This window comes from Oryctolagus cuniculus, chromosome 10 (genome assembly GCF_964237555.1).
Source record: "Oryctolagus cuniculus chromosome 10, mOryCun1.1, whole genome shotgun sequence".
Taxonomy (NCBI): domain Eukaryota; kingdom Metazoa; phylum Chordata; class Mammalia; order Lagomorpha; family Leporidae; genus Oryctolagus; species Oryctolagus cuniculus.
The window spans coordinates 112,833,526-112,854,645 of NC_091441.1; the positions used below are offsets into that span (position 1 = coordinate 112,833,526).

The following is a 21,120-nucleotide window of genomic DNA, read 5'->3' on the forward strand; positions in this document are numbered from 1 at the left end:
TTTTTCTTCAACTTTATGGTGATAGAGATGCTAATTCCCTGTGTTGACCATTACTCAATGTACACCTGAACTGAAACATCACATTATACCTCCAAAATATGGATAAACATTACATGTCAATTTTAAACAGAACATATATATTTTAACAAATATACTAATATAACTTGTTAGCAATGGGGATGCTGTGTGGGAATATGGAAATTCTTGCAGTACCTCAAAATTGCTGTTGAATACATTTAAACCTATTTTGAAATGTTACTGTTTAAAAAGTAAGTTTAAAAATTGTCCCAATATACTGGCTTCAAAAAGGTTACTCATGGTACATAGCATGTGCTCTCTTGGTTGAATGAAAACATAGAGCTGTACTTTCTCAATAACCTGTTTCCTTTGATATATGTGGATGTCACATATTTTAGATATAATTGAACCATATGCCTTTCTTAGTAAACAGAAGGACTTTATATTTCCACTCAAGCTCTTCGAGGGTGCCTGTGAGGTAGGTCTCACTTGGGTTAGCCCACACTACCTCAGATAAGTGACTGTTCATAGCACTTTTTAATAAGTCTCAGCATTCTGAATTTAGCCTAAGAAATATCTATCACCATCAATCATCATTTTATCCTGCAATTCTACCAAAAAGAATTGAATACAGGAACACAGCTATTTGTACAGCAAGGCTCATCATACCATGATCCAAACACTCAAAGGCAGAAACAACTCAAGGTCCATGACTACCTGAGTGCATACCAGTATGGCCTGTACAGAGTATTATTCAGCCTTAAAAAGGAATGGCACTCCCTCTGGTACATGGTTCAGCAAAAAAGACATAAAATATTTTATAACAACTAGACTGTCAGTTAAAGAGAACAAATATTCTGTGAATCTAGTTATGGGAAGTGAAACTCAGAGCAAACAAATTTATAGAGACAGAGAATAGAATGGCAGTCTAGATGCTGAGGGAATAGGGAAATGGACAAAGAATTTCAGTCTGGGATGAAGAAAAGTTCTGGAGATGGATGGTGGTGATGGGTGCACTGCAATGCAAGTGGACTTATGCCACTGCATTATTATACACTTAAAATGGTTTAAAGGGTAACCTTTGACTATTATAAGAAGTTTCCAATCACTGACCACCCAATTGTGAATACATATTCTCTGAAGTTAGAGAAGCCAAGTCACCAGATTTGAAAAGCATCAAAACATAATATTTTCAATGATTTAGGTTAGTTTTGTTTTAAAGGTACATGTTGTTGATGCACAGTGTGATAATTCAATGCCTGTAGGCAACGTGTGAATATCAAATTGTGTTATTTGCCATTTCTGACACCTTCAACATTAAACTGTTAAATTAACACTTAATAGTTGTGTGTGTGTGTGTGTGTGTGTGTTGTGTGTGTATGGTGTGGGTATAAGAAGAGAAGGAGTGGGGAGAGAAATGGTGGGGGCAGAGAATGACATCAATTTTAGGACATGGTAGCAAGTTTGTACCAATAATAATTTGAAGTTCGTTCCCTAAAGGTGCACATCTTATTTGTAATCTAATTTACCTAAAGAAATCATCAAAGTTTTCAGTGTGGATAGGTACTACTCTGTACTGCTCACAATTTCACAGATTTCTGTAATCCTTTAGTAAGCTCTGGTATCATACCTTCCTAAATGAAGTGCTTTATATGAGGGGGAAAACAGAATTTAAGTACTGAATCATATATGAAAATTATTTAGCCTGATATCAATTCATGTTCTGAAAAATAAGGAGATATAAAATTCTTTCTTCTTGGAAAAAGTAATAAAAACAAAGTTTTTTCACAGGCATACTTTTAAATATGTGATAATACAATGGCACTTGCGAAACTTCAAGAGAAAATGAAATTGCTAGCTTATTTTGGTGCCAAACATTATTGAAACCAATGCATAGGTCTTACCATAAGAAATTGTGAAAGCACATATGGGATCCCAGTAGTTTGCAGAAGCAAAGAAGAGTCAGAGAGACTGGCCACCTGATGCACACTGCAGAACCCAGGAAGATCGAGAAAAGGCAGAGAGCACAGCCCAATGTTCCTCGGGGAAGGATGAGAACAGAGGAGCTGCCTTCAGCATTCCAGCCTACAGGACGGCAGTCACACAACAAAGCAGGAGGACTGTCAGAGCTACCATCTAGAACAAGGCAAGGATGCCACCATCATCCATCTACATGGTACTGGAGGTCCTTGACTGAGAAATTATGAAAAAATAAATGAAAGGCATAAAACTGGAAGCAATAAGCAAAACTGGCTGTTTGCAGATAACGTGATTGCAGAAGCAGACTAAGACTTCAGGAAAGCTACAGTATAAAAATCAAACCTAACTCATTTCTTTATGCCAAAAACAAACTATAGGAAAAACTAATGACTAAAATAATCTCCCTTATAATAGTATTAAATTAAATAAAAATAAATAGGAAGACATTTAACCAGGGAGAGGAAAGATGTTGACTTTGAAAAGTGTACTACACTAATAGAAGAAATGAAAGCAGACACACATACATGAAAGTCATTCCATATACATCAATTGGAAAACTTGATATTGTTAAAATGTGAATACTACTGAAATTAATCAACAGATGCAATGCAACCCCTATAAAGGTATCAATGGCATTTTATAGAAACATAAAAATAATCCTAAAACCTATATAGAACCCTAAAAGACGCTGAGAAGCCAATGCACACTTCTAAGAAAAAAAAAAAAACAGTTGACCGCATTACACTCACTTACTCCAAAATATGTTATAGGGAGCAAGCATTGGATGTGGTGGTTAAGACACCACAAAATGCCACATTCCATATTGGACTTTTTGAGTTCAAGTCCCAACTCTGCTTCAGATTCCAGCTTCCTACTAATGCCCAGTCTGGGAGGCAGAAGGTAACAGCTCAAGTAATTGTGTCCCTGCAACCCATATAGAAAACCATAGGCATTTGTGGAGTGAACAAGTGTATGGAAGAGTCAATCAGTCACTCAGTCAGTCTCTCCCTCTCTCTCTCTCTCTTTCTTGATCTCCCTCTCCCTCTGTCCCACCCTCACACACTCACTCCCACTCCTGTTCTTGCTCCCTTTAAAATAAAATTTTAAAAGAACTTCATTTTATTTTTTCAAAAAAATCTGTCTAACAAAGGATTAATATTCAGAATGTATCAGCAACTTTAAAAATTCAACAACAAAAAAAATAACTAATCCAGTTAAAAACTGGGCAAATGACCTAAATAAACAGTTCTCAAAAGAAGAAATACAAATGTCCAACAAATATATGAAAAAAAAACTCAACATCAATAGCCATCAGGGAAATACAAATCAAAACCACAATGGAACATCATCTCACCCCTGTCAGGATGGCTAAAATCCAAAAGAGAGAGCAACAAATCTAGCAATAATGTAGAGAAATTGGTAATACTTATACACTGTTGGTAGGAATCTAAATTAGCCACTTTGGAAAACAGTATAGAGATTTCATAGAAAACTAGAAATAGACTTACCATATGATACAGCAATCTCACTTACAAGTGTATAACTGAAAGACATAAGCAAGTTTTACCAAAGAGATACATACACAACCATGTTTATAGCATCACTGGTCACAAGAGCCAAAATAGAGAATGAACCAAAGTGTCCGTCATTAGATGAATGGATAAAGAAAATGTGGTACATAAACACCATAAACACAATGGAGTATTATTCAGTTATTAAAAAGAATGAAATCCTACCATTTGCAAAACAAAAAAGGCATGCAACTGGAGAAGATCAGGTTGAGTGAAATAAGCCAGACACAGAAAGAAAAAGAGAACTATCACATGTGCTCCCTTGTAATTGTAAACTAAAATCAAAAATTCAAAAAAGGAAGATATGCCCGTGTGTCTGTCAGTATTGCTGCAAATATACTTTGTGCTACATCTTTGTGAAACCAATGGTTAAGAATGGTATATTACTATAGTTTTAATTATCTGTGATCATTAAACTTTAAAATTAAATGGGAGAATGGCCATCTTTCCATTCAGTTATTGTTTATAGACCTATAGGCCTATATTCCAACTAAACTAAGGTATTTTTGCTTTTACTTGCTATACTTTCTAGTAAGTAGAGTATTAAGATTTTGGCTATAATATAAAAGTATGTTACCTAAAAACTAAAAAAGAATGAAAAAAGAAAGGGAGAGGGAGGTAGGCTGGGAGGGGAAAGTGGAGAGTAAGGGAGGGATTATCATTTTATTCTGAGAAGTGTATCTAAGAACTATACTGAATCTGTTAAAACTTAAAAAAAAAACTTTAGAAATAAATTAATAAATTTTAAAATGTTACAAAGCTATAGTAATTACTGCACTGCAGTCCTGGCATAATAACAAATGTGAACATCATTGGAAAAAAACTGGATGTGACCTATAAACCAACAAGAAGCAGGACAACAGATCTTTGATCCTGGTAGCAAGAATATATAGAGAGTTGAATGGATAGCTTCTTAAACAAATGGTGCTGGGAACTGGATATTCACAAGCAAAATAATGAAATTAGGCCCTTATAATAGACTACACATAAAAATCAACTCAAAGTTTTGGATATTTAAACCACAGGACTGAATATATTAAACTACTACAAGAAAACATAGAGGAAAATTTTCATACCATTGGTCATAATAGCCAATATTATCTTAGATATTAATACAAAATAATAGGCACAAACAAAAATACAATAATGGGATTGATTATCTCAAACTAAAAACTTTGTTTGACAAATAATCCATGTACAGAGTAAAGAGAAAACCTATAGAAAGGGAGAAAATATTTCTAAGTCACCACTGAGTCAATATCCAAAACACAGCACACCTTTACTTCAGCAGCAAAAACAAATAACCTGACTTCCAGAGTCAAAGTGATGAGAACATTTTCCCCATAGAAGACATCTAAAGAATCAATAGTGCAGGACAAAACGCTCTACATCACCTAATGTGTAATGAAAGGAAAATCAAAACCATAATGACACTTCACTTCACACCTATTTGCATGGCTTTTATCAAGAAAACAAAACCAAAAGATAACCACTCTTAGTAAAGATGTGGAGAAATTACAATCTTTTTTTTTGACAGGCAGAGTTAGACAGTGAGAGACAGAGAGAGAGAGAGAAAGGTCTTCATTTTCCGTTGGTTCATCCCCCTAAATGGCCGCTATGGCCGGCACGTGGCGGCTGGCGCGCCGCGCTGATCCGAAGCCAGGAGCCAGTTGCTTCCTCCTGGTCTCCCATGCCAGTGCAGGGCCCAAGCACCTGGGCCATCCTCCACTGCCTTCCTGGGCCATAGCAGAAAGCTGGAGGAAGAGGAACAAGCAGGACAGAATCCAGCACCCTGATGGGGACTATACCCTGGGGTGCCAATGCCACAGGCGGAGGATTAGCCTAGTGAGCCACGGTGCTGGCTGAAATTACAATCATTATACACTGTTGGTGGTGCCTTTTATGTAATATGTAAACAATAAAATGGTGCCTTTTACATAATATGGAAGCTAGTAAAGAATTTACTTAAAAATCAATATCTACCTGTGTTGAGGTGGATTCATTTCTGAGAGGAAGAGCGTGGTGGGGGCAAGAGGCGCATAGTCACCACACAGACCCGGGAGTCGGGTGAAGGCAGGCCTGAGGCAAGGAGCCTGAAGACTCGTTTATTTCAGTTGCTACAGCTGCTTATATAGCCAAGGCAGCCAATCCAGTCAAGGGGTGGTCTATGCCCTAACCAATCACAGCCTGTTTCCAGGCAGTTTCCAAAGTCATCCAATCACAGCCTGTTGCCAGTCAGGCTCTGTTGCCAGGCAGTTTCTGAAACCATCCAATCACAGCCTGTGGTCAGTCAGGCTCTGTTGTCATGTGGTTTCCGAAGCCATCCAATCATGCACAGCCTGTTACCAGGCAGTTTCTGTTGTCAGTGGCCATCTTGGCATGACCTTCTCATTCCACCACATACCTGCTCTATTCTACCAATGTCCCTTCTAAGTATTGATTTCAATGAATTTCCACAAGGAATTCTAGAAGAATTAGCACTTTCATTCTCATTAAACAGTAGTCATACTATCCGCAATACAGAAATACATAACTTGTTAACTTAACAAGTGAATGCTATCATTATCCCCGCCTTCTACAAGACAAAATTGAACTGCTCAGGTAACAAGAAGCCTACCAAACAAACAAAAACAAACAAACAAACAAAAAAATTATTTTCAATACCTCCAAAATGCATATTTGCATCAATTGAAACAAGCCAGGGCTGTGTTTTCCAATACAGTACACATGACCTATGAGCCATATGCCAATCATAGCTATATATATATATATATATATATATATATACACATATACATATATATATATAATCTAATATATATATTATACATATCTGTCTGCCTGGATGCCTTTTGCTGGCAATCCCAGCTACAGGAAGAATGCAGAACATCGCAATAGCATCCCAGAGGCACCTGGAGAACTCATGGTAGGTTTCCCTAATATATAACCTAATTAAATTAGATAAGTTTAAACCTCATATCCTCTGTCTCACCAGATGAATAGCTAGAGAAAATATGGCTTCTTAATGATTCTCTCCAAAAAAAGAGAAAATCTGCCCCTTGTGAGAACATGGATCGATTTGGAAGAAATTATGCCAGGCAGAATCTGGCAGGCATGGAAGGACTCATATTGCATGATTCCTCCTAGAGGGAGCTGTAACAGTTAAAGTCAGAGAAAGAGAGCAGTATGTTGGGTGTCAGCAGTTTGGGTTTGGGAGTGAAGGCATGACCATTCAACTGGGAGGACACCTCAGTTATACAAGATGGATGAGTTCTAGATTAGCTTTAAAGTGGTGTGCTTATAATTGACAATATTGCATGTGCACCTAAAAACCCTTAATCAAGAGATATCAGACAGAGGAGACCAGTCTGTGCCTCTTCCTTCACAGAGAAGAAAAAAAGAGTAAGATCGCCTTCAAGGTGAATGCATGAGGTAGAACACGAGAACTCAAAAGAGGCCCTATGGGAACCCTGTCACAGACAGAGACCTGGGATGGCAGCATAAAGGCAGGAACAAAGTCACCTGGAAGCCACCATCCTTGGTCTGGAGGATCCACAGCTTAGGGGAAAGTGTGAACAGGAGGGCTCAGCAGAGCCCATCTACATGGATGCTTCCTCTGGCAATCCCAGCTACAGGAAGAAGGCAGGGATGTCACAGTTGATTCCTCAACAATGTTGCAGTGCATTCTTTTCTGAGAGGAGCAGCGTGGTGGGGGCAAGAGGCACAGAGTCACCACACAGACCCCGGGAGTCGGGTGAAAGCGGGCTTGAGGCGAGCAGCCCGAAGACTTGTTTATTTCAGTTGGAACTACATCTTATATAGCCAAGACCAGCCAATCTGGTCAAGGGGCAGTCTATGCCCCAACCAATCACAGTCTGTTGCCAGGCAGTTCCCAAAGCCATCCAATCACAGCCTGTTGCCAGGCAGTTTCCAAATCCATCCAATCACAGCCTGTTGCCAGGCAGGCTCCGTTGCCAGGTGGGTTTCAAAGCCATTCCTGAGTAACTGATGCTCGCTTGCCAGTGGCCACCTTGGCATACATCCCAAATAGCATCCCAGAGGCACCTGGAGAACTCATAGTAGGTTTCCCTGAGGGAAGGATCTCAGTGTCTCCCACACAACTCCCGGAGCACAGGCTGTGGTGAGGGCCACCATTCTGAGAACAGAGTCACTGTAAGAAATGATGTTGCCCCGGGAGGCAGAAACCTTGCACCCTCTCATCCCTGAGTCCCCACAGACATTGAACCACACCAACCAAAGGGACTACAGCAGGAGGAACCCACTAGACCCAGAAGGGCAATAACAACCCAGCACACTAGCCCATGCAGTCTTGGTGCTGCAAGGAAAGGGGTGAAGAACAGCCCAGGATCTGACTCCAACACCCTAAAGTTATGGGTACTTGCTTGCCCCTTCAGGCTTAGAACCCATCCCTCTACCACCCAGGACACTACCACGGCCCATGCACACCAGGACTCCCAGCCAGGGCACTCTCAACTTTGGCCTGAACTGCCTCCCAGCATGCTGTCAACCACCACCTTCACTCTTGTGACTCCAGTCTCTCATGGAGAAGCTGGGAGACTGTGCAGCATCTGAGCCACTCTGGGGCTTAGGAGTACCCCCACTTACCTGCCTCTACAAATATCACTTACAGTGGGAAAAGGAATCAGGAGGCTACACCGTAGCATCCAATGAGAACTAAAGCCAAAGTTGCCAACCAAATGGGCACCTGAAGATACACCTTCAAAAAATTTTTTCACCATGAAAGCTACCCCTCAAAAGTTATAAAGACAACTGATGTACTGATTGAAGACCCACCAGATGCATAAATACATAGTGACACAAAGGTGTGCAGAAAGCAAGGCAATGTGAGAATTCCAAAAGGACACAAGAATCCTTAGCAAAAGAATCCAATGATACAAGAATGCTTTAACCAAAGATTGCAATGTAAATGAGATGAAGAATCCTATGATAAGGAATCCTATGATAAGGAATTTATAACCATGATGGAAGACAAGGAGACAAGACCACAAAGCTTAATGAAATTGGGGAAACAATGCAGGATATAAAGGACAAATTTAGCCAAAGAATTCAATCAAGAACCAAACAAAAATCATGGAAATCTGAATCTCATTACGTCAAATAAAAGTAAGTTTAAAGCTTCCACAGAAGACTAGATCAAGAAATCTGAGCTTGAAGACAGATTTTTTTTCAAATATCAGACGACAACATAAAACACAAAGAATTCAGAAAAAATGCTTCAAAGACCCTTGGAACACCGTGAAATGAACAATAACTAGAATTTTGGAAATTCCTAAGGGGAGAGAGGAAAAAAGGCACAGAAAACCTACTTAGTGAAATAACAACTGAACAACCCTCTAATTGGGTGAGAGACATGAACTTCCAAGTACAGGAGGCTCAAAAGACCCCACATCAGAGGGACAGAGAAGAACATTCCATGTCATATATTCAAACAAACTCTCAAAATAATTGAAAATGAATCTTGGGATTACCTGGTTCCAAGATGGTGGAATAGGGAGGGAGCACACCGATGGTCTGGGAAGGGCAGGTTCAAAGAGGGTGAGAATTTGTAGTTTCCAGGAAAGGGAAGCTCTTCCAAAATGGGGGAGACAGGGTGGACCTGCGAGGAGGACACAGATGCCTGAAGAGCAGTAAACCGCAGGAGTGTGTATGCACCAGCGCTGGAAGACAAGGTGAGACAGGGCGCTTGCCCAGCACCACTGTAACAGCCGCCGCCCCTCCCCCAACCCACCCTGGGATGGACACTGAGACATGTATGACTGAGTGGGGAAGGAAATAGAGTGAGCAGTGCCTGCGGAAAGAGTGAGTGATTCAGGGGGACTAATAGAGGGTATAAACAGGCGAGGATCCCTCCCCCCAAATCGGAGCTGCAGCAGGCGGGAAGCAGCCATCTTGTTTGTTTACATTTGGGCTTAAAGGAGAACTGCCTCTGCCTCGGCACTAACCTTCAGAGGTGGAGCCCAAAGGTGGAGTGGAGCTAAACGACACTCCTTGCGCAGGGGTGGGCAGCGAGGGAGGGAAGCTCAAAGCCCTGACACCAGTCTACTGAAGTTACCAGAAAAAAAAATTGAATAGCGCGCACGGGAAGAGGGCAGGTTCCAGGGGGACGAACTGAGATATCAAAAACGCCAGGATCCTTAGGACCGCCAAACCCACAATCAGAGCTGCAGCGGGCAGAGTGTAGCCATTTTGTTTCTTTACATTTGGGCTTAAAGGAGGCTGGCCACTGCTCCAAAGGAGGAAGCAGCAGGGGCGGAGTCCAAAGGTGGTCTGGAGCTACTTGACACTCCTCACACAGGAGGTGCAGTGAAAGAGAGTGGCTGACCAATGAACCCCAGGCACAGACATGTAAGGGCGAACATAGGAACAAGGAAACTGGCCCCCAAGGGGCGGAGATTGGCACCTCAAAGCCCTGACACCAGCCCACTCAAGTTATAAATAAATAAATAAGTAAAAATAAGCAAACAAACTCTAGAAGGCAGAGCAGCCTGCTTACACTGGATATTGGTACAGACTCACAGCAGCCCATAGCAGAGGGAAATCAAACTGAAAAACCACCCAGACGGAATGCCAAAAAAAAAAAAAAAAAAAAAAAAAACACACAATAAGAATATAGAAGAACATATAAACTCGCCAACGGAGCAGGCTAAACCAACCATAACAGAGGCTGAAGAAGAAGAATTTGAAACTATGCCAGAAAAAGAATTCAGAAAATTAATAATCAGAATATTTAGAAATAATGAGAAACAGTGGCAAGAGCTGAATGAAAAACAAGCCCAAGGATTAGAGATCCTAAAGAGAAGCCAGAATGAAATACTGGAAATGAAAAACTCAATTGACCATATAAAAAGCACCGTGGAATCCCTCAGAAATCAAACAGATGAAATAGAAGACCGAATATCAGAATTCGAAGACAAACTTCTAGAAATAATACAGTCAGTTCAAACGCAGGAAGAAGAAATTAAAAAATATGGTCAGAGACCAAAAAGATTCAATCAAACGGTGTGATGTTCGGATAATAGGAGTCCCTGAGGGGGTGGAAAGAGAGAATGGATTGGGAGGTGTTTTCAATGAAATATTATCAGAAAACTTCAAACAAAGGCAGCTGGATAACAACAGGCAAATTCAACAGATAGCCAGGACTCCGAACAGGATAGACCAGAAGAGAAATTCACCGCGACACATTGTGGCAACACTCAGCTCAGTGACACACAAAGAACAAATCCTAAAATGTGCCAGAGAAAAACAACAAATCACATTCAGGGGTAAGTTAATCAGACTCACCCCAGATTTCTCATCGCAAACACTACAGGCAAGGAGACAATGGCATGATATATTTCAAGTTTTAAAAGACAAACAATGCCAACCTAGAATACTATACTCTTAAAAAAAGATTTCAAGTAAACTATCTACAAAAGCATCTCAAGGAACTAGAAAGGCAAGAACAAAGCAAATGAAAAATTAGTAGAAGACAAGAAGAAACAAAGATCAGAGAAGAAATAAACAAAATAGAGCCTAAGAAAATAATACAAAGCATCAACCAAACTGAGCTGATTTTTCATGTTTTAAGATTTATTTATTATTTATTTGAAAGTCAGAGTTACACAGAGAGAGGAAAGGCAGAGAGAGAGAGGTCTTCCATCCACTGGTTCACTCCCCAACTGGCCACAAGGGCTGGAGCTGCAACAATCCAAAGCCAGGAGCAAGGAGCTTCTTCCGGGTCTCCCACGTGGGTGCAGGGGATAAATCACTTGGGCCATCTTCTACTGCTTTCCCAGGCCATAGCAGAGAGCTGGATCAGAAGTGGAGCATCCGGGACCAGAGCTTCAAGCCAGGGCGTCAACCTGTTATGCCACTGTGCTGGCCCCATGAGCTTATTTTTAAAAGCCTAAAACTATATTGATGAACCTTCAGCTAGACTAATCAAGCAACAGAGAACTCAAATAAAACCACAGAAGGGAAAGGGGTTATTATGACTGAATGATACCTCAGAGATTAAAAAAAAAAAAAGTATGTCCAGTTATGAATGCCAACAAATCAAAAACCTAGAATAAATGGATAAATTTCTGAACACATTAACTACCGAATTGAACAAGAAAAAAAAAACAAATACCAATTGGACATACCAATAATGAGTAATGAGATTGAATTAATGAAGTCTAACATGACTAACTGGATTCACTGCTGCATTGCTCCAACCTTTTAAAGAACAGCTAACATCAGTTCTCCCCCAAACTACTGCCAAAAGTTACATGAAAGGAAATCAAAACTCATTACAAGGCCAGTATAATCATGATGCCAATAGCAGACATGGAGACAATAAGAAAAAAAAGGTGTAGGCCAACATCCCTGATGAACACGGGTGCAAAAAACCTCCCCTAATACTAGCAAACTGTACTCAACAGCACAACCAAAACTACCATTATGATCAAGTGGGATTTATCCTCTGGGTCCAAGAATGCTTCTACATACACAAACAATTGAATATAATATTAACATCAACAGAGTGAAGCATGAAGTCAGTTAATCATCTCAATTGATGCAGAAAATATTTCATAAAATTTACCTTCTACTCATCACCAAACTGTCAACAATGTAGGTATGGAAAGATTATATCACAACATAAAAGGGCTTCATATGTGAAACCTATATTATGAGAGTGAGGAATAGCTGAAAGTATTTCCTCTGTGATCTAGAACTGGACAAGAATGTCCATCCTCACCACTCTTAGTTAATTTTGTATTGAAAGTCTTAGCTAGTGCAATTAGGCAAGAGAGAGGATTAAAGGATATACAAATAAAGAAGTAGGGAGTCAAACTATCCTTACAAGTGGTGTGGGCATATATACATCTCCAAGGATTCCATCAAGACTACTAGATGTGATAAATTCAGTACAGTTATAAGATAAAAGAATCAACATGAAAATGCATAGCACATAATTACCTTTAGGAAAAATGATAGCATTAAAAATAGTAAAACATCTAGAAGTTAATTTAACCACCAATATGAAAGATCTCCACAGTAAAACTTAGGAAACACTGATAAATGAATTGCAGACACAATAAAGAGGCGAGTTCTTCAATGTACATCAGTGGGAAGAATTTATACTAACATGCCCACAGTACTCAAAACAGTTTACAGTTACAATGTATTCCCAATCAAGATAGTAGTGTCATTATTCATAGAATTAGAAAGAACAAATCAAAAATATCATTAAATAGGTCAAAAGTCCTCAAATAAACAAAGCAATCTTTAGCTAAACAAAGCTAAAGGTGTCACAATTCACTATTGAAAAATAGACTACAGAGCTATAATAACCAAAACAGAATAGTTCTGGCATAAAAATTGAAACAGAACAATGAAACAGAGCAGAACCTAGAAATGAATTCATGCATCTACACAACTGATACTTGACAAAGATGCCATAATCACTATTGGGAAAGGACGTCTTGTCAGTAGATGGGACTGAGACACCTGGATGCCCATATGAAGATGGAAATTCAACAACTACCTCTCCTCCAATTCAAAAATCAACTCAAAGTGGATCAGTGTAACAATACAACCGAAGGGGCCAGCGCTGTTGCGTAGCAGGTAAAGCCGCCACCTGCAGTACCATTGTTCCGTATGGGAAACGGTTCGAGACGAGGCTGCTCCACTTACAACCCAGCTCTCTAGTTTGACCTGGGAAAGCTGTAGAAGATGGCCTTGCACAGATGTAGGAATCCTCGAAGAAACTCCTGGCTCCAGGCTTCGGATCAGTGCAGCTCCAGCCTTTGCTGCCATCTGGGAAGTGATTCAGTGGATTGGAAGACACACTCTCTCTCTCTCTCTGTGCCTCTACCTATGTCTCTCTGTGTAAATCTATCAAAAAAAAAACATAATTTTTTTAAAAAAGATACAACCTAAATCTTACATTGAAGAAAACAAGGAGGGTAGCAAATCTTTATAGTCAGGGAGCTCACACTGTTGGCTCACACCAGAACCTGGTTCAAATGCAGAAGGAAGGCAACATAGCCCGAGAAATGCCTGTGACCAAGGAGCTCTATCTCTTTCTCTCTAAAGCCTGTTATATCACCGAATGACCCAAACTCTTATGCCAAAGACATGGAAGGAAAGAGAAAGACAGGATAATCTATCATGTTAATTTTTTTCAGTCTTTGTTACCATCAATAAGCCAAGGGCAGCGTTAACTGGTGGTGTGCCTGTGTATCAAGGTGTAGCAGACACAATTAAATTGTTTTTATTTTTGTAGCACTTTCAATGTCCTGACATGAATAAAATCCATATGCATGTGAAGACCAAAAACTATGATTTGTTTAAATTATAGATTCTAGATGCAAGTTCAATGCTCTTATGTATTATTTAAAATTGACACAGTATAATAAAAGATACATGTGAAAATTCATGCTAATAAATATTAATATTTTATTATCTAATATAGCATTAAAGAGCAAAGAAAATGCACCATTGCAAGTCTGCATCTAATGTTTTAAACACCAATTCCACTTGTTCTCTGCTTGAATAAGGGCTGCAGGTTCTCATTTTACTCAAGCGCAACAATTGATGCATTCCCTACTAATCACAATGGAAAAGAAACCTGACTTGTGGCAGAAATTGCTGACTCTAGGACTAACAAGGTAAACAAAACAGGAGCCTGGACATCTTAGATTAGAAAGAAAGTGATCACCAGCCAAAATATATGGATGCCTGACAAAGTCTCAGGAACATAAGTGAAAGAACTCATGACAGCCAAGGCAGGAAACCATTGGAGCAATAAAGATAATGACATGGAAAGGTGAATATATGAGCACATACTGATGTAACAAGAAAAAGAAAAGTTGCACACAAATAAATTAGGGGGAAGAAGACAAAATCATGCATGCAGAAAGAGCCCCAGCAAGGAGGGGGCATTTAGCACCCTCCCCCTTGAGTGTGGGCCAGACCTGGGTGTTACTTCCAAAGCAGAGAGCAGAAAGGAAAAAAGAAGCTGCAGGTGCTTGAAGCTTTCTGCTCTGGCGTCCTGTCCTCTTAGGGCCACCATCCCAAGTGTCAGATTTTGGACCTGTTACAGTGTTCAGTTCTTGAACTGTAATTCGGTTCCCTTTACATTGCCAATTCTTTATGAAAATAACACACTGTCAATTGTATTAAATTAAATATAAGTTCAAAATTAGAGTCACAGTTTGAATTTTGAAGCTGAGAGCCAGTGATACTGGAATTACAGGCCCAGAAATGGCCAGGAGCCAGGTGCACAAGGTGAGGGTGGCCCTAGGGACAGGGTAACCATCACACATGGGTGGAGAGGACCTCGGTGCCACTGTGGTCTCACAGGAGGCCAGGGTGCTGCAGTGTGGAGGGGGTAGGCACTAAGCTGCTCTCAGGATCACAAGGGAAAACCTGATGTCATCTACAGGGTTGGTCCCTTCTGACCCTCACACTCCTGTGTCAGGAATCAGAAGAAGTTCTGAGCTCAGCTCTCCCCAGATTCCTCTTGTGCAGGAGGGAATAAAGGACATGAGGACACAGGTGATGTGTTCTGCTGGGTAATCCATGATCTGAGCTCCCCACCTGGATCTGTCACCTCTGGGAAGACGCGAAAATGACAGCCTGCAGAGAGATGAACTCAGACGCCCTTCCCTTAAAACTGCAGGTTCCTCTCAGGTGCAGAGTCCCCTGCACACGTCTGCCTGGTGAGTGGCTCTTTATTGCACACGTGGGAACCAGGGGTGGTGGGGCCTCTGAACGGGGACTGATGGGGGAACTGGGCAGTGGTGAGGGGTGTGGGAACTTCACTGGGGCCATCAGCTCTATTCATCCTAGAGGAGCGTCCCTGTGCAATGCACTTGGGGTGTCTGCTTCTCAGGTCATTCAGCCCTTGGATGTCCAGGTACCTACAAATAAATGATTTTTCACAGAACCTAGTTAGTTTTAGGTATCTGTTCATGTTTCTTACTACAATCTTTTTTTGCACTTGCTTTAGCAATACTCATGCTACATATTATGCACCTAGTGAGCTTAAACTGAAGTGTAACTAAGGCTCATACACGTGTGCAGGGAACTGGTGTTAACAACTGTTTTATTTAATGTAATCTGCTGTGCCCTTCTCAACTTCATAAATCAAGTGGAACTCTTATGCCTAAGTGATTGCTGCAGTTTCTGATGATTAAAAAGCAACTTTTGCATCCTGAGGAGGAATTGAGAGTAACCTCACATCCCTGTGAGATATATACCAGTATCACCAGTGTCTTGTCAGGAAAGTTTCTTTGTGCAGTTCTAATTACAGATTCTATGAGTGCAGGATGACAATCTGCAGAATGTGCTCTCCCAGTGCGAGGACAGTGATGGACAAGGCATTGCAATTCCAGGAAACTTTAAAGGCAAGGGAAGGTGATGGATGCTTCCACCTCTCAGCTCAAAACGGGAAATAGGGCAAATTCAAAGAGCTGCAGAGGATTTGGGATCCGTGTCCATCAGTCTTTCTCTGCAGTCTGGTTTTGCAGCCCCCCTCCCAATTCTTTAGCAATGGAGCAGACTGATCTCATTCCAAAAGCACAAACATGCTGGGGACTTGAACCTGATCCTGCCCGGGTCTTGGCTTAGGTTTTAGATTTCTCCCAAAGGACAGATTTGCATGCACTTCCCATGATCAGGAAAACCTGACCCTGTGTCCTGCTCTTGTCACACAGACAGAGGGTGAGTGCAGATGAAGGAGAGCCACTGCCGTCCAGCCAGAAATGTGCTCAGGGCTCTCGTTCCAACTCAGGGGCAGCAGGGAGCAGGCGGGTGCAGGGCTCTGGTTCTGGTAAGGATAGCACAGCGTGTGTGCTGAGCTCCCGGGTGCTTTCTCTGCACTTTCACAGGATCCTTTCCTTTGCCTAACCTTTCTCAAGATATATTAATAATATGGGCATTGTAAATATTCTGCCTATATGTGCCAACCTGAGCTGTGCTCCACAACCCTTTCAGCTTCAAAAACAGTGGTTAATTCTCACCTCCATTTATGTTAAAATAGCTGCCTTTCCTTGCCCAAGTGTTCTCCATGTGTTTCTCCCTCACACCCCAGGGCTCCTGCATTTCCCAGCATCTCTGTACACAGCACCCAGGACTATGTGGGGATGAGGTCATCCTATTGGCTCTGCCAGCCACTCCCCCCAGGGCTCCTCAGAGTTTCCCAGCTGGAAATGCTCTGTGAGAGACAGTGGGCTGTGCTACTACCCAGTCCCACACCCCCCTGCATGGAACATGGCCAGTCTCATCTCCCCGTCCCCTCTCGGCCAGTCTCACTGTCACACACAGAAGGTGACCGTAGCGAGGACCACCAGTCATGAGGGTGGAGTGCAGCTCTGTGGGAAGCACACACTGAAGGCTGCCCCTTCATGCATGGGAGGCTGAGCGAGTACTGACGCATGATGGACAGGCATCACACCATGTCCCAGCGTCTCCACATCTGTGCCGGCACTCCTGGAGGAAAGCACAGCTGTCACTGTGATGCCATCAACTGTGTCACTGTCCCTGCTCCACACCCTGGAGAAGGAGTTCCATTTCCTCTTGTCCTGCTGTGGACTTTCACCATCAGCAAAGAGTATCAGTGGTCTTTAACCAAGAACTCACTGAAGCTGTGTTTCTACCTATTCCTTCACACGGCTGGGCTGTGTACACTCCTGCTCCTCCTAAAACACTGGTGTCTGTGGCACTGCTCTGTCTTAAGCAACACTGGAATTAGAGTCAAACACTCTTGATTCCCAGATGTTTAGAGCAAGCGCCCCAGTGAGATTGCGCTCACTATTTGTGCAAGTCTTAAAGGTCTAATTAGACTGAACTAAATAAGAGCTATATTTCACAGTAATGTAATTTCAGAGCTGTTTTTAATGAATTCTATTTATTTAATTTAACAGAGTTACAGATAGAGAGGGAGACAAAGAGAAAGTTCTTCCTTCCCCATGTTCACTCCCCAGATGGATGCAATGGCCAGAGCTATGCTTTTCCAAAGCCAGGAGTCAGGTGCTTCCTCCCAGTCTACCACGCAGGTGAAGGGGCATAAGCACTTGGGCCATCTTTTCCACTGCCCCGCAGGACACAGCAAAGAGCTGGACTATAAGAGAAGCAATCCAGACAGAACTGGCTCCCATATGTGATGCCGACATTGCAAGCAGAGGATTAACATAGTGCACCACGGTGCTGGTCCTCAGGGCCATTTAAAAAAAATTTTTTGTGAACTGCTAATGTGCATCTATTTAAAATTATACTTTTAAGATGTTATTTGTTTATATTTTACTCATAGTAGATAAGTACAAAAACCAGGCATATGCCATCTGTAAAGAGAAGAATTCCATTTACAGCCATTTATTAGCGATCATATATGACCCATAAAAGGTGTTCATCATTCTCTACCACGCTTTATGTCACTTAACACGATGTCTTCTAGTTCCACGCATTTTTGAAATTAACAGGATTTCATTGTTTTCTGTCAAAAATATATCATTGTGTGAATATATTACACTTTCTTTATATATTCATTTCATAATGCACACCTTGAAAGATTCCATCTGTTGGACATTGTGACCAGTGCTACAACACACACGGGGTTTAAGTAACTCTTTGGTAGAATGTTTTCGTGTCTCTTGGATATACTCCCAGTTGCCAGAAAGCTGGAGCATATGGAAGTTGTATTTCTAGATTTAGTGGACTCTCTTAAAATACAATGACTCTGAAACTGCTCCAGCCAGGGTCCCATTCAATACCCACATTCTACATGTGTGAGTAATGATGAGAAGATCTTCCTAAGAGTTGACAACTGGACTCTACTCAGGGCTTTGACAAGATAATAATGACTTGTTAAGAAGTGTCCCTATTTTGGGGATTCAGAGAAAAGACTTAAAATTACATCAGAGTCCTCTAACCAATATTGTTAAAATATTCTGCTATTCTTGTATTTTGTCTTCTCTCTTCTAGGCAGAGGCAGAATTGATCATTCATTAAAGAACTGCAGGAAGCCCCCTAGATCACATTTATGAGGACCTGCATAACAAGAAACATTTCTGAGATTAACATCTCTAGGATATGATTACATTCCAGTTCCACTTCCACGTTTGGTATGTACACTTCATCTTTATTCACAGGAGGTAGCAAAAAGTTCCAGGGCACAACTCAGACTGAGCATACCTGGTGGAGGACCTGAGCAATCTCAGCCTCACAGATGGCTGAAGGTCACACTTGAGGGAAGGGCAGCCCAGGGACATAAACCCAGCAGGCAGACACCAGAGTGCACTCTGAACAACTTTGCTCCATGGATACATTAGATAGGAATACATGGTATGGCATAAATACACCAAAAAACAGCATGTAAATTAATGAATTCTTTGCATTCTAAGCTGCTAAGACTCTCTATGTATGTGTTATTGTTATTTTTACAGTCTTTTTCATTTCAACAAATGTTGTAGATTCTACTTTGTTCCTGACACTCTACCAAGATGATGCAGATCTAATCAAATAAGACATTGCTTGTGCCTCTGAAAAAGCTATAATAAGGATAATTACATGATATGTGGACTTTGGAAAAAATGATTTTGTTTGTATGAGAGGCAGAGTGGTGGGGGTGGGGAAGAGAGCTTGTACTCCCACATTCACTTGTCCACAGTGGCCAGGAGCAAGCCAGGACATGTCAGGAATCAGGGGCTCCTTCTGGGTCTCTAACCTGGGTGGAGGTGACCCAGCCATGTGAGCCATCCTTTACTCCTCCTAGGGAGCACATTTCTTGGAAGGAGGAATAGAGAGTGGAGCTCAAAACTCGGCACTGTGATATGGGGTGCAGCATCCCAAGTATTGCCTTAACAGCCGCTCCATAAACATGGCCCTATGATAATGTTTCATGAAAAGCAAAGCTTATACACTTTGGAACTAAGCGATGACACACATGATCCAAGCCTAAGAAAGGAGAGGTGGCCTGGGGTAGGGGTGTGGCTGTGATGTGGGCTTCAGTTTAAAGAGCAGAAAGATGCATGGGGTTGATCTCAATATTTTGAGGATGACAAGAGTGTTGGAGGAAACAGATGAATGTGATAATAAATTTCTTTCTTCTTTTTCTCCTCAGACACATGCTATAAGTTTTTTCTAAATATAATATGAATAACTATAATAAAATTTATGAAAGCAATGAGATGAGATTCATTTATTACACTGAAATTTCCATTGGGGTCTCAGCCAATGCCTTCCTTCTTCTCTTCCACGTCCTCAATTACTTTCTCCAGCACAGACCAAAGCCCGTCGACATGACAATTGGTCTCTTGGCCCTCATCCACTTAGTGATGCTGATGATTGTGGTGAGCCAGGCTATGGACATGTTTGGATCTCAGCGTTCCTGGGATGATGTCACATGTAAAGCAGTCTTCTTCTCCTACCGGGTGCTGCGGGCCCTCTCCCTGTACACATCCTGCCTGCTCTGTGTCCTCCAGGCCATCACCCTCAGCCCCAGGAACTCTTCTTTGGCAAACTTCAAGCAGGCATTTTCACAACGCATCCTGTGCTCCCTTTTTGTCCTATGCATGTTCTCTATGTCCACCAGCAGTCACCTCATAATCTCCATCACTGCCACTCCCAATGGGACCTCACACAGTGTAATGTATGTCACTAAATCCTGCTCTGTTTGGGCTATGAGCTATTTCCTAATGCAAACATTTTCCATATTGGCAATCATGAGAGAAGTCGTTCAAATAGGGATCATGGCCCTCTCCAGTGGATACATGGTGATCCTGCTGTACAGGCACAGGAGAAAGTCCCAGCACCTGCGTGACACCAGCCTTTCTCCAAGAGCCTCCCCTGAGCAAAGGGCCACCCAGACCATTCTGGTGCTCATGAGTTTTTTCATGGTCATAAGCATTTTGGACTGCATTTTCTCTGCCTCAAGACTCATGTTCAATGATGACCCAATTCTTTACTGTATGCATATTATTGTGTCCAGCAACTATGCCACAGTCTGTCCTTGTGTGTTTCTCTGTAATGAAAAGCGTATAATTACCTTCGTGAAATCCATTAGGGGGAGAACGATAGATGTTAAGTTATTCAATGTAAGGCAGTTCTCTAAATGAGCTATTGCACTGGTTGTCACATTTTTATTACAGTAGCCAGTATATGTTGTCTGGGTAAAGTATTATATGGATTTATGATATATCCTTGGATTTATTTACTCTCATGCATACATGGCAAAATCATAATGCATAATGGAACAGTGCACTGGTATGAGCTGATACAAATGTGCTTTATGTGTGAGTGGCTCCTCAAGATGGAAGTGTGAGATAGATCCCATTTGCCACTGCCTCGTGTGATCCAGAAAGTACTGATTCATGAGATCAAAGCACTTTCTAACAAATCCACAGTGATCTGCACATTGCCTACCTATGTATGCAATCAGCTTTTACCTTAAATTTCCTATGATGCAGCTACTCTACTCCTACAAATGCCAAAAAGTACTGAATACATGAACTCACACAGTGATTTCCACACCGAAACCCATAAC

At 41.4% G+C, this 21,120-nt stretch overlaps 1 protein-coding gene across 1 annotated transcript; it reads left to right on the forward strand.

The window, feature by feature from the left end:
* The first annotated feature begins 19,729 nt into the window (after positions 1-19,729).
* On the forward strand, positions 19,730-20,692 carry ORYCUNV1R1511 (vomeronasal 1 receptor oryCunV1R1511). The gene has a single exon (NM_001167200.1). It carries the CDS (start codon positions 19,730-19,732, stop codon positions 20,690-20,692), a length of 963 nt encoding a protein of 320 aa, NP_001160672.1.
* Positions 20,693-21,120: the final 428 nt, after the last annotated feature.